A 15231-nucleotide genomic window follows, 5' to 3' on the forward strand; every position below is an offset into this window, starting at 1 on the left:
ATTTTGGGTTGTTTCCAATTTTTATTATAAGTAATGCTGCCATAATCTTTATTGTTCATATATATTATTGTGCACTAGTTTGAGTATAGCATAGAAATAAATTCCTTGTGGGATTATTGGGTCAAAGGATTTGTACATTTGAAATTGACAGATACTACCATTTGACCCTTCGAAATGACCTATGAAATTTACAGATTCCACCAACAGTGAATGTGAATACCTGTTTATCCATACTCTCACCAGCAATGGATATTATCTCTTTTTCTTCATTTCAATTTTTATTAAAAAATTTTCTTTTAAATGAAGTTATTCATTGCTAGGGGACTACAGCTATCTTCATGTGTTTGCAGTGTTTTCAGGAAATGCAGCCCTGACAGCAGTGGGTCCCCTGCAGAACACAGCCTATGAAGCCCCCAAGCCTGGACTGAGGGGATCAGAACTAAACAGAGGCTCCTTCTCAGGGTGGCAGTTTCTTCGAAGAGGCTCCACTGGCCCACGGAGTGCCTCCAGGACACAGTGGACATTATCTCTTCTTAATTGCCAGATGAACATTAATTTAATTTGCATTTCCCTGATTACTAGTGAGGCTGGACCTCTTATTAGACGTGTATTGGCCTTTTCCATTTCTTGCCTTGTCTACGAATTGCTTCTTGACAACCCTTACAGTCATGCCTTGCTTACCAATGGGGATACGTTCTGAGAAATGTGTCATTAGGCGATTTCGTCGTTGTGCAAACATGGTGGAGTGTACTTACACAAACCTAGATGGTATAGCCTACTACACACCTAGAATATGTACTAGTAGATGGTGCTAATCTTATGGCACCACCATCATATATGCAGTCCGTCCTTGACTGAGATGTTGTGCAGTGCATGACTGTATTTGTTTTTTCTATTGATGTTTATCTTAGGGATTTGCAAGAATTCTTTCTGTATCATGGATACTATCCTTTCCTCCCTGTTATATATGTTGCACATATTGTCCCCACTCTGGTGTTGTACTGTTCACCTTGTTTATAGTGCCTGGCCCACACTGTACTCTCATCTCTCCACCTTTTTGCCTGGGGAGCTCAGCTCCACTGTCATTCCAATTCCTGAAATGAGAGTGTTCTAGAAGTAAGAGAAAGGGTTCATAAGCTGAGAACATGTCCTTTTATGATGCCATCCTCTCTCTGATGGTTGTTCTCAAGAGGGAGCCCTAAAGGTCTGGGCAAGTCCTGGGTTATAGTATCATGTCCCAGTGAATAGACTCTTTTATTTTAAATTGGTCATATATATATGCATGTATGTGTGTATATGCAGACATATATATATATACACTTATACACACACATATATATAGAGAGAGAGACAGAGAGAGAGAGGCTCTTGAGGGAGGGGGAGATAGATATAGATATGCACACTTGTTGATTTGATGCTGTTTTCTAATGAATGAAGAGACTGTGACCTTTGCAGATGAGTTCAGTAAGTTTTTCTGAGCTGGCCATTTATTCTCATGCTATTCTAGTGGTATTGTATTCATTTATTCTTATGCTTCTAGATTCAATTGGATCTGTCAACATAAACCATTTTCCTTGTAGAGTCTGCAAATTTATTGACCTAAATCCTGAATATGTGAAGCAATTTGCAAAAATATTGACATCCATTTTATGTAAAGTTGTAGCATTCAATAGGATCGGAGAATTGTTGATCTGGGAAGTTGTGAATCCCCAGCATCATAGAAAGAAGGCCTTCATGGTGGCTGACTCGTTCATTTACCCTGCAAACATTTATATTGCATCCTACTATGTGCCAGATAGCAGGGATATAAAGATGACTAAGACAAGGTCTGTGCCTGAGCTTGCAGTACACAGTGGGGAGGGATAAGTCAGCATATTCTAGTGGACACAGGCATGTTCTGGTGCAAATACTGAATGGGAGAAGGGAGGATTGGGGGAAACACTGTGCCCCTGACTTTTGAATTTGGCCTTGAAAAATGAGCTTGATTTTGCCAGCAGAATAAAGGAAAGGACATTTGGGGAACATTCCAGGAATGGCTGGAATGTGCAGAGGGCAAAGGCATGAAAGAACATGGTGTGTTTGTGGAATGTGTGGCTGTAGCGTGCCGTCAGGGCTGGCACAGGGAGCTGGAGAGCAGGGCCCAGGCTGGGTTGTACAGATTCCTATATGCCTTGCTGGGGAATGAAAACTTTGTCCTGAACGTCAGACCTTACACAGGAGAGGAACAAGTCAGCATTTTAGCAAAGCGTTAGTGGTCGTTGGCCTTGAGTGGACACAGACACCACCTAGAGGGTCATTGCGGTGGCCTCAGTGAGATGTTGCAGGCCTGAGCAGCAGCAGTGAAGATGAAGTAGGGAAGGGTTAGGGGTTTATTTACACGATGGAATCCACAGGAATTGGTGACCAGATTGAGAGGGTGAGACCAAGGGAGGGAGCGGACTGAGGGGGAGGGGGAAAATAAGTTGAACTGCAGAAGGAATTCGACCTAACCACTAGATGGAGGTTGCAGCCATTACACAGAGGTTGCAGCTACTAGGCTAAATAGGGAGCAGAGGGAAAAGAATGTACTTGACTTCGGTTTGGGACATGGTGACTTGGACTGAGGAATATCCAGGCAGAGATGTCTGCTTAGTAGGTGAAAATATTGGACTAGTGCTCCAGAGAGAGATGAAGGCTAGGCATCTAGATATGTTAAGCCACCTGCATGCTAGATACAGCTGTGGAGAGCCAAGGGGATTGTCTAGGAGAATATGTGCATTTCAAAGTGGAAAGGCTTTCTGGAGAAACACCAATATTTAAGAAGATGGATCGCGAGAATGTCAGCAGTGTGTGGCAGAGATGTTTGGCTGATGGATATGTCCCACATGCTCCATAAATACTTCTTAAATGAGTGCAAGGTGGAGGGAGATCTCATCCAAGGGGTCCGAGAAGGAATCTCAAGAGATGGAGGAGAATAATAGGCATTGAATGGTGTTGCCAAAGGCAAGGAGCAAGGGAGAGGAGATTTTCCAGAAAGAGATTGGTGAAGGGTTATCCAGTGCTGCTGCACCGTCAACATGGGGACAACTGAAGTGGTTCAATTAGCAGACCCTCAAGAGTGTAGGGAAGGGAAAGTTAAGTGTCAGGGAGCTGAGGAATGAGTGGGAAGGAAAACAGCAGGGATCTTGCCTAAGTGGCTGCTATCTGGTTGAAGAAGTGGAAATGAGCCTTATTTGGATTATAGGGGGTGGTCTTGCCACTTTCTGAACTTCAGCAACAAAATCTATAAGACTTTGCTGTGGTCCCTGATGGTGATGGGGGTTCTCGACGTGTGGTCCCCAGACCAGCATCATTAGCCTTGCCTGGGAGCCCGATAGAAGTTCACACTTTCAGACGTTACGCAGACCCCCTGGATCAGAAACTCCAGTGGGGGAATCCAGCAGTGGGTGTTGCAATGAGCCTTCTGGGTGATTCTGATCCTCTGAAGTTTGAGAACCACTGGCTTATGACATGATTTGGAGAAAAATTAGCACAATGGAGCTAATTTGCCTCTGAAGAGTGAGCTTCTGAGGGTCCTAAAGCTAGGAGCCAAGACTGACGGAGCAGAGAGCAGGAGAAAGGAAGGCCTGGCCTCGTGGCTGAAAGGCAGCAGGGGCTCAGCGTTCATCGGTGCAGTGGAGGAATGAGCTGAACTGCCACTTCCCGCTACCGAGTCTCGAATTTCTGGTTGCAACAAAAACAATATTATTTAAGGACATGCTCTGCTGTGATAGAATGTGGCTTTACTTTTATTAAAAGCCTGGAATTCCCTCGTTCTATTTTTCTGTCCTTAAAATACCATCTGATATTTTTGTCTTGGGTACGCCACATGGGTGTAACTGTTGAAAAGCTGGACACATGCTTCCTCTGATAATACTGCAGGTTCATGAGGATATTTGTGGGTTTTTTTGTCCTACCAGGTCTGCGAGCTGGATATTATCTTTAATTTTGAAAAGGCTTATTTTATCCTGGATGAGTTTATCATCGGTGGAGAAGTTCAGGAAACGTCCAAGAAATCTGCTGTCAAAGCCATTGAAGATTCTGATATGTTACAGGAGGTCAGTATACACTTTCTCATGCCATGGGAAAAGATGTTGCTGGTGGTAATTATATATTAGACGACACTTATTGAGTACTGACTGTGTCCCAGGTACAATTTCTAAGCAACTTAACGTATCTTAACTTACTTAATTGTCACAATCAGTCTAAGAAGTAGGTAGTATTTTTGCCCTCTTTTTTAAAGATGAGTAGACTGACATACAGAGAAGTTAAGCGATGTGCTCAACGTCACACAGCTAGTAAGTGCAGAATAGAGCTTTGAGCCCAGATAATTGGGCTCCAGAGTCTTCGCTCTTCATGTTAGGCTGAGTTTTTTAGCGAGGACACCTCACTGGCAAAAAGGTATTGAAAGCTCGCTGCTATTCTTTTCAAGAATCATTTTATGAGAGGTATAAAAAGACTTTCATTAAAATATCTGTGCTACCCTGGGTGAGGAGACTAGCAGTCCATCGTTACTTCATTAGAGCTTTATTACTGACGATGGCATTTATCATTTTAATTAAAATTTCTTACACCTCCTGGGGAGGCTGTGTGTGTGCTCCTATTTGCACAAATAAATTGGGAATACCGGTGGCTTGCTTGCCAAGGTATAAATGGGCCCCGAAGCATCCATTCGGTCACGCTCCTGACTCCGTGATAGTTATGTAAGATACAGTGGGACTTTTAGAAGCAGCCAAGATTGGCATCGCACCTCATAAAGGAAAACCATTGGCCCCTCAGTCCTCCTAACGACACTGAGAAAGAGCCCCTCACCCCACTGACCTTTGCCCTCCATGGACACTGTGAGAAAGAGCCCCTCACCCCACTGACCTTTGCCCTCCCAAATGAGGGCAGCTCAAGTGTGCATCTGAGGGCCGGGGCTCCATCCCAGCACCATCAACTCTTCCCACAGCATCACTGAGGCTTTCCATCTTCTTATTTTCATAGCAGCAAGTCAAGAGATTCCAGAGCTTTATAAAGTGTCTTTTAAAAATTGGCATTGAAGCCATTCTTCTTGCTGTTTGGAAATAAGCGACTAAGTTAATAAAACAGCCTTAGGCATGATTTCCCAGCAACGATGTTGGCACATCTTTGAACTGAGGCCTTGCTGCTGCCCATCTAAGGAGCCAGTCCTCAGGTGAACCGACACTGAGGAGACGTCTGTTTGGGTGGAACCATCAGCCTCCATGGGCGCCTGTTAGGAGGCTGGTGTATTTCTTACTAGACATTCTCACCTCAGAAAATGCATTTAATCTTTCTGATGTTTACTTGGCTCTCTCCAGATGCCACAGGAAGGGGATTTTCAAGGTAGTTGAGAAATCAGTGGTCTGGAAATTCCACAGAACAACCTTTCTTTAAATATGCCAGGAGGTTATTTATAATTCTATCCTCAGGACTCTTACTGTGGAATCTCCTTATAGGAGAAAGAGACTTTTAATGGGGTCTTTGGCACCTCAGCCATTAAAGCTCCTTGAATTGGGGCCAAGACACACCTGCATTATTTTGAATTCTCCCCCTGGCCCTGCCAGGAGGAAATAGAGTTTTAAAGAGCTTGCAGTGTATCTATGCTTCTAGTTCCATTTAAATCTGGGAAGCAGGTATTTCAAGAGAAAGCCCTTTCACAATTAAATACTAATTGCTCATGTCCTTGACGATTGACTGGAGGGTCTTGATGGGTAGGTCTCGGGAACCCTCCCTTTAGCCCCCGTGTCCCCATAGTGAGCAGGCAGTGTCATGACTGCCATCTAAACCTTTCTTGTTGAATTACAGCACCTGCCACGTAGAGACAGTGTTATCAGTGGTCTCCTGGGCTCTGGTACTTCAGCTGAATCAATGAACAATTGGGGAGCTGGTTCAAAAATTGACTTTGTGTGTTTGGTTGGCTCCGTATATCCGGTCAGGGAAGTGTAGAATGAATAGGTGGAAGTAATGTAATGGCATAAAGAAAGAAAATTACTGCTTTCTTTTTTTTTAATGTCCTTTGGACCCAAACATGTATTTGTGGGGTTATTAAAGGTTAAGGGAGGCCTTTGTAACATTGCTTTCACTTTTAGCACCACTGAAAACTGGTACTTTCCCCTGACCCCTACCTAATAAAAGTTTCTTAGAATAAAAAGGCTGTCCCCATATATTTAGTTAGAAGATACATAGCCTCAAATCTCAAAATGTTCAAAGCTCATTCTGAGTGTACTAAGGCTAGACAGTGATACTATGGAAAGAAACGAACAGTTTAATCAGTTGGGGATGACTTGAGGAGGTACCTTATCTTGTGGGTAACAACTAAGACCTGTGGACAGTGGTGCAAAGTGATTAGAAGGAAAAAGAAACTCTTCAAGGAGAAGATAGTGATTGTTAACTGCAGGGATTGCAATTCCCAGGATCACCAGTGGGGGCGACAAACAGAAGATGTTTTGACCAGAGAATTATAAAGCAAGTTAAGAAGGGAGGGTCAAATGGTACCTCATTAGCTCAAGCAATAGGTATAGGCGCAGATTCATGAGAAGAAGCTAGGTGCACCCCAACACTGTCACCCATAAAGCATAAACATAACAGCTAAGTCAAACCATCATGCAGTAAAAAGTCGTAGCATGTACAAGTGCTGAATGCACAAGAAACACTGCAGTGCAAGATGGATAACAGGAGAGATCCCAAGATGCAGGTTCTAGTCCTCTTGTGAAAGGCTGGGGCAGAGCTCTTTAAGGTTGTACCAGCCTTAAAAGTCTGTTCCAACTTTGAGGTGGCAAGCTCAAGAAAATACCACCCTCATATGTTGTTGGTTCGTGTCTTTTGAGTGATAGCACGGCACAGTGCAGTCTTTAGCAGATTGAGTTAGCCAGTGGTGTCAAGCAGTGCCAATCACCAGAGGCCAATGAACCATGAAGCCACTGAAGTGACAACTCACGGCCTTTGCTGATTCCTTTGCAGGTTCCAAAGCTGCAGGAAGGGCCTAGCAATGCCCTCATATGGTCAAATTTGCAAAAGTAAGATATCTTAACTGCGAAGAATATGTAGCCAGGCAACGAACATAGCATATGATAGAGGTGTGTCAGGCACTTAATGAGTGACAACCGTATGGTGTTGGTTTGGATCTTGTGATATTTGTCATCTTTTAAAAACTTGGAATCTGCTGTCATTTCTTTTCTCATTCTAAGTAAACTTTATACCCAATTTTGTATTTGTAACTTTGTGTCCCTTTTTCAGTGATGTAAAACTCTAGGCACCATAAAATGGATGTAAGCCCCCAGCCAGAATGATACTTCCACTAAGTTTAAAGACATGGGCCGTGTGGGTAAAAGGAGATACCTTAGGTCTTAGGGTGTGGGCCTCTCTTGGCCAATACTCATCTAGGAGGTGGAGGAGCTTTATAAGAGTGTGAATGACTGGGCACAAGTGTTTTCCTTAGAGGAGCCCTGGAATTCTAGATAGAGCTGGTGGAGACCAGTTAGAACTCCTGGTTTCTAGCCGTCATGTTCCCTGAGCAGTCTTTCTTGGCCATGGCCTTGGTCTGTTTGGCCCATGCTGGTGGATGTCTTCCCTGGCAAGTGCAAGTGAATGGGGTATCCTGGGGTTCAGATTTAAGAACAGGTTGAGCATTGCTGACTGAGCTGACTGTGATGTGCGTGGAAGAGGCAGGTGTTACCTGAGGCTGCCCCCTTGAGCTCCCTCATTGATTCATGCCAGCCACGGTGTCACACAAATCTGTGTGTTTATAATTGGAGAGCGTGCGAGAGAAAGTCCATTCATCATGCACCATAAAGGGCTTGCAGCATCACTGTAACTTTTAACTCTGCCTGTAATTGTTCATCAGTTCAAACATTTAAAAAAGAGTGCTGGAAAAAAATTATGGCCTTATGGCATGTTAGCAAACTTAGTAACTGATGAGGAGGATGAAGAAATGTAATTTGTATACTTTGGAGGAAAGCCTTTTCAAACTACACAGATGTAACCTTATTCTTAAGAGCTATAGTTGTTTATCCTTTATATCTTGGCCATAAGTATAGATGAGATGTTCTACACATTATCTGTGACAATACATATATTATGCAAATACAATTCCGGTTGCTCTAATGTTTGTGCCCGGAGGTGGCCCTCATGACTGCTGTAGCAGACACATGTATCTGAAGTCATCAGTGATGTCTTGGCAGCTGTTGCTTTAGCATTTCTTTTATCTGACATCCATTTTATGATCAAGCTTAGTTTTGTCTCAGGTGAAAGTTATCCACTTCCAGCCATGTGGATGTGTATACAAATTATGCTCAAACCTTGAACCACCATTCTTAATTAGAATGCAAAGATTTATGTCCAGATACACCTTCACAAAGTTCTTTTCAATAATCGTGAAAAACAAAAGAATGAGAAGGTTTCACAGTCTGCAAAGGGTGTGGTCTAAGGGAAAATTGTTCTAATTTATCATTCTCTTACAGACAATGGAAGAATACATGAACAAGCCTACGTTTTAACTGTGTATCTACTTGAAGACTCGTAGTGCTGCGTGTTGTGAACCTGTCAATAAGCAGCGGCTTACGTCCAGTTTTTTGACAGAGCCTCTGGCACCATGCCAACAATGACTTAAAAGGGATCTTTGTTAATGAGCAAAAATTAAAGTTGTTTAACAATATATTTATCATTATTACATGGCTGTATTATACTGTATATGACTGTGCATTGTAGCTCTAGATGTTAAAATAACTGCTTCATAACTCAATAAATTGAGTATTTGCAATATTTTAACTCTTGTAATATTTTTAAGCTAACTTAAATAAATTTGTGGCAATGTGTTTTTGTTGCATTGGAATCCTCTACTGACAGGCTGAAAACTGTATTGCAATAATCCATGATTTTGAATGTAAAGTATATCTTGTATCAATAATACTTTTTCTAAATGTTTAGCTTTTTAAATTGTATAATAATTCAAAATTATGTTAATAGTTCAGAGTTCATACATAATGCTAGACATTTTTAATACTTAATAATACTGTAATTTCAGTCCAGGTACAATGTATCTGATTTTAATGTCCTGAATTCATTTATTTTTTCAGGATTGGAATTAAGAAAAATAACCAAAGATAGGATAGGACTTAAGTGTTTTTAATACCTTGGAAGCCAGTATTTAGGCTGAGTTTTTAATTTTGCCTTTGAATTGAATATCAAGGGCATTCCAATAAGATTGCGTTTTCAACAAACTCTAGGTATTTATTAAGGTTTTGAGACATCTGGAGGTGCAGTGTCTATGACTTCCCTTATTGTAAAAATAGTATAATAAAGATTCATAACAGTAGCAATAATTATTACTACTACTATTAATAATCTTTATGTTTCAAGCACTCTTAGTTGCTGGAGAGATTTTGTTTCAAATGTGTTTTAATGTATATCTAATATATTTGAAGACATTGTTTATTAAGCTTACTTAGAATGTTTAACATTATTTCAGCCTTTATGATGGATGCCTTCTTCCTTTTTTCTTTCCTCACTCTCCCAAAGGAAATATTTGCTGCTGACCATTGTTATTGTAAATATGTCGCATTTATGCTTCCTGGAATGCAGGTTCTGTGTAACCAGGTAGTAAATGTGATCAGACATATTGTAGGAACTAGCTCATGATATTGTGTCTTAGTGCCCTGCTTTTGATGGCTTCTCCGTGCATTTTCGGTGTTAGTTTCGAGTTCTGGTATCATTCATGTTAGACTGGTGAGGGACCTTAGTGCTTTTCCTAAGAGAAGAGTATGTTTGCTGTTGGATTCCCTAGGAGACCCCCATAAGGTAGACCTTAAGAGAACATGAGGAGAAAATGTGCCCTTTGATTCATCTTCCCAGATATATTTAGGGAAAAATGGCAAGATAAGAGCAGAATAACAGAAGGAAAAATTGGCCAATTTCTCAATATAACCATTGCTAAAAGGAAACAAGTCAGATTAGTATATGAAGTCATTGTTGGGATTTTAATATCTAATAATTCCTCAAATTAATCATATAATTACAGTTATGGCATCGGATTGGAGTTTAACTATCATTTTTGATCACTTTGTTTACTTTAGATCTTTAGTTTTGTAGTTTATTTTTTTTTTTAATATGGTAGAACGCTTTATTTTTAAAAACAATTTTGTAAAGATAGACTTTATGTAAATCCATCAAAAATCTTCTGGTTCTTTTGAAGTTTCCCACCATTGTTGGGTGAAGATATTTATTGAACCTCATTCAAATGTATGACGCATATCCTGGGAATTCCATGTTAGATAGTCTAGTTATAGACAGGGCTCCTTGGGCTTCATGTCAGCATCACACATAGAAAAATAAACATAACAATGTGGCACACCGGGGTAAATTTGGGGGATTTTGGGGACATTTTACATGAAAGATGAATCTTGGTGAAAATAATCATTATGTTTTCTTTATATTATATAATTATAATAAAACTAGCAGATGAAAGAAAAGATAATAAATATCGAATTTGTATACAACTTCCAAATAAAATGTTTTTAAATTTTTTAATGAGGAACTTGAGTGTGATTTTGTGAATATAATTTTTTAAAAAATCACATTATATGCTAGAAATTCCTATCCATAATTCCTGGTGAAGTCCCTTTCAGATGATCTCTTCATTTTCTTGGTACTTACCAGCAAGGAGCAGCTTCACAAGTAGGTGATAGCAAATGAGAGAAGAATATTTATTGCTTTGCTCCTATTGACTTCTCATTGTTCACCCACATTTTGATAATCTGATCTTTTTATATGTAAAAAGGATATGACCATTCTTTAAATCTGGTAACTCCTTTTCTTTCGTTAATAAATGTGAAATTGACATTTCTTAGCAAATCAAGTGAATTTTTATTTCAAACTTTTTTCCATATCAAGTCTCCTAAAATAATGAGAAAGATTTCCGATAAACATACGCAGATGTTCTTCTAAAACTAGAGATTCTTCTTTAGGATTCATATTCTAATACCTCTAAACCTTACTGGTGAACTGGATTTAACTTTACTTAATGGTTTAAAGGCTTAAATACTTAAAGGATTAATCAATAAATTTTATTGGAAAATGTTAATATATTTTTTGACATACCCCTTGCAACTTTGGATTAAGTTCACTCAGATGCTCTGGAATGTAAGAAAAGCAGGCCAATGGCTATTTTTCAATAATTTGCAAAGGGAGGGTCATTACAATTTTTTTCAATTCTAATTTTAGCTCTTGACAAACTCTTGAAGAAACTCTGCCCATAGACAATGTATTTGGATATTAAACAATGATAATCTTTTTTTTAATAGATGAGCGGTATTCCATGGTGTATGTAGATACCACATCTTCTTTATGCATTCATCCATTGATGGCCACTTAGGTTGTTCCAAGTCTTGGCTATTGTGAATAACGCTGCAGTGAACATAGAGATGCATGTATCTTCATGCATTTGTGTTTTTGTGTTCTTTGGATAAATACCCAGAAGGTGGAATAGCTGGATCATGTGGTAGTTCTAGTCTTAACTTTTTGAGGAATCTGCCTACGGTTTTCCATAGTGGCTGCACCAGTTTACGTTCCCACCAACAGTGTATGAGAGTTCTCTTTTCTCCACATCCTCTCTAACACTTGTTATTTCTTGTCCTGTTAATAACTACAAAACAAAAAGATGAAATCTTGCCATTTGCAACAACATGGATGGAACTTGAGGGTGTTATGCTAAGCAAAATAAGTCTGATGGAGAAAGTCAAATACTGTATGATTTCACGCATAAGTAGATGATAAAAACAACAACAACAAATAAACACATAGGTACAGAGATTAGATTGGTGGTTGCCAGAGTGGAAGAGGGGAGGGAGGGAGCAGGGTGAAAGGAGTGATAGAGCACATGTGTGTGGTGGTGGATGGTAATCAGTCTTTGGGTGGTGAACATGATGTTATCTACACAGAATTTGAAATATAATGATGTGTACCTGAAATTTATAAAACAATGTTATCTCAATTAAAAAATACATTGGAAAAAAAACCCAAGAGGGCCAGCCCTGGTGGCCTAGTGGTTAAGTTCAGTGCACTCCGCTTTGGCGGCTCAGGTTCAGTTCCCGGGAGTGGACCTACATTGCTCTGTTAGCAGCCATGCTGTGCTGGCAGCCCACATACTAGAAACTAGAGGAAGACCGGTACAGATGTTGGCTCGGGGTGAATCTTCCTTACGGGGAAGAAAAAAAACAATGATAATCTATCTTGTCACAGAAAGCTAAAAACAGGAAGAACTAACAGCTAGAGCTGTTTTAGATTCATCTTTTGATAGTAATTCAGGCCCACAGATAACTTTTACTTTTGATCAATATTTTGTGAATGAACTCATATATTAACTAAATCTCAAGGTTTTCACCTTGGATTTGTGCCATCAGTACATAACTTTGCAGTGTTTCCATAACTTATGTATTTCAAAGTATTAACTTAGTGTTTTAACTAGTTTATTTTGCTTCTTTACAGAATAAAGGCTTTAACCATTTCTCTTCTGGGCTTAGCAGCATAGTTCCTAACAAGGGCAGATTAATCTGAGATGTTACATTTATGATTTAACCATCTTCTAGATCGAATTATTTCCATGTGTTTGACATGCCCTCTATCTGTTTGCTAAGAGTATTATTCAAAGTGACACTTCTCTTTCTCTTGGAAAATGTTGAGTTTCTGTGGAGGCTGGTAAATGAGCAATTGTGTGAATTGTGTGGGCTTTTTTATTTTTAGCATGACCTTATAACTAGCATTAGAAGTGCCACCTAATATTGTTATAACTCATAAGAAACTTTGCTTATTTCATAATTGCACATGTTTAAAATGTTAATCTTGTGTGTAAAATGGCTGTTTAGTAGAAGATGCCAGCATAATTTACCCGATAATATTTTGAAGTAAATAATATATTTAGGCTGAAGAAAAGGAAGAATGATGAGGACACTTGGTTCCGAATGTGAGATAATCTTCAGACAGCTTCAATACTGATGTAAGCTTTTTTTTTTCTTTTTTACTATTTTTTGGAGGAGGAGAAATCTGTTGAATTTGTGAAGCCTCTAGTTTCAATAAAATTTTCCCACTATGATGGAAAATTATCTGTAAATTTAAGACTACATAAATGTGAAGAATAAATAACAGGGGTTTGTGGTCAGAAAATTAAGTTTTGAAAACTAGATTATTTGCATTTTTTAGAATGGTACAAAAATAAATTGAAGCATAATAAAACATTATTTTGAAAATTAATGCAGTCAAAAATTGAAAGTATCAAAATATTTTCATTTAATAAAATAAACTTCTAAAAAAGTCTTACAATATATATATTATTTTCACTTAGGATTAAATATACTTTGGAGAATCTATCTAATAAATTGGTTAAATTATGTTTTTCTGTTTCTAGAAATAAGTTATCTTTTTATTTCTGGAGACAAAGTTTTAAGGATATTTTATCAAGAGTCAGACATTGGTTAACTACAAAATTAAAACTCAAATGATGGAGAAATGAAAGAACAAACTAAGGCACATAATAAGAAAAATGGGTAAAGTCAATTGTGTTTTACTTGGAAATACTTAATCCTCTATGATAATAGTAATAGTTGTAAAGAAAACAATTTGTGCGTACTTTCTGTATTAGTTGAAAACTTTATTTAAAATATAAGAACATAGAGCAAATTAAGTTAGGAGAAAATTTAAATCTTTTGCATACGTGCAAAGAACGTCAAGAATCATACGTCATAAAGTAAAAATCAAGCTGATTCATTATTTTAGGAAGTGTTACATTTGCAGACACTTTTATTCAAGCCTTCTGTGCTCTCTGTATTCTATATTCAAAATCTTATGAGCCAAAATACATTATTACTGAATTCAGGAATTTTTCTGAGGCAGTCATCCAAATATTTCAACTATTGTGAACTTTTTGTTTTTAAAGATTGGCACCTGAGCTAGCATCTGTTGCCAATCTTCTTTTTTTTCCTTCTTCTTCTCCCCAAAGCCCCCCAGTACATAGTTGTATATTCTAGCTGTGAGTGCCTCTGGTTGTGCTATGTGGGACGCCGCCTCAGCATGGCCTGATGAGCGGTGCCCTGTCCGTGCCCAGGATCCGAACCTGTGAAACCCTGGGCTGCTGTAGCAGAGCGCTCGAACTTAACCACTTGGCCACACAGCCAGCCCCTATTGTGACCTTTTGAATTGATGAGAAATAATTGCTTAATTTTTTTAAATCTCTATAAATGATTTTCAGCTGTTAGTTTGTCCGAGCAAACAAGTGGGGCATAACCTACTGTTCAGGATGTTCTGAGCCATGAGACTAATTATATTTATGTTTAGAACATCAATATGGACTAGGAATTGGGGACCTTCCTGCTGGACCTGGATGTGCCATTGACAAGGGTCATGAACCTGCTCTGTGGAGTGAATGGAATGTTGGAGTCAGATGGCAACATGGAAGTGAGCTCGTCTAAACGCCACTACACACAAGAGGAAAGAATAATTAGTGCATTAACATTTATGCTTCCATCAGGTCCCAGTGCTAATCATCTGTTTCATTAAACCTTGTCTTGATCAAAGCTGTGACCTCATGAAAGTATTTGATGAGCCTGTTTTCCTGGTGTGAAGTACAAGCCTAATGACATTCACGCGTGTTTTTCATCCATTTAAATGATACAGGTGAAGTACCTTGAGTGCACTTCACATGAAAGGTACCTTTATTGGAGCAGAAAGCAGAGCCGCTCCTGGAATATAGATAAAGGGTGAATTTTCAAGTTCTTGCTGTTGAATTTTCGAGGTGAAATATTTACGTATTTCAGAGGGAAAGAGAGAACAGAAGAACAATACATTTTTTTGCTAATGTTGAATAAAATGGACTAATAATCTGGAAAAATCATTGACTTTTGTGACTATTTCCTGCAATTAATAAAGGTTATCTTTTCACCCTTGTCTCTACCTAATTATGAAATAAGACCTTCACATTTGGTTCTGAGCTGAGGTGCCAGTGCTGTATGAAACCAAACACTCCTTGAAAAATGAGGCTGAGAGCAGCTGTTCATTTACCAAATCATTTCCTGTTTCCTACTGGCCATACAGCTAGACATCATTTCCCAGCCTCTCTTGAAGTTTGGTTTATCCATTCTGGAATTATGACTGGTGGAATGTGGGTTGAAATAACACACGCCCAAGTGAAGTTCTGGCTCATCAAACCCTCCCACATGTGGCTCT

General features: G+C 39.1%; 1 protein-coding gene across 1 annotated transcript in view; it reads left to right on the forward strand.

The window, feature by feature from the left end:
* Positions 1-14945, forward strand: part of AP1S3 (adaptor related protein complex 1 subunit sigma 3) — a 70782-nt gene extending 55837 nt beyond the window's left edge. The window contains exons 4-5 of the mRNA XM_044751466.2: positions 3939-4076; positions 8481-14945. Coding sequence (XP_044607401.1) covers positions 3939-4076; positions 8481-8516 — 174 coding nt within the window. The 3' untranslated portion in view covers positions 8517-14945. The remainder of the gene's footprint in view (positions 1-3938; positions 4077-8480) is intronic.
* The last annotated feature ends 286 nt before the right edge of the window (positions 14946-15231 follow it).

This window comes from Equus asinus, chromosome 19, assembly GCF_041296235.1.
Source record: "Equus asinus isolate D_3611 breed Donkey chromosome 19, EquAss-T2T_v2, whole genome shotgun sequence".
Lineage (NCBI taxonomy): Eukaryota > Metazoa > Chordata > Mammalia > Perissodactyla > Equidae > Equus > Equus asinus.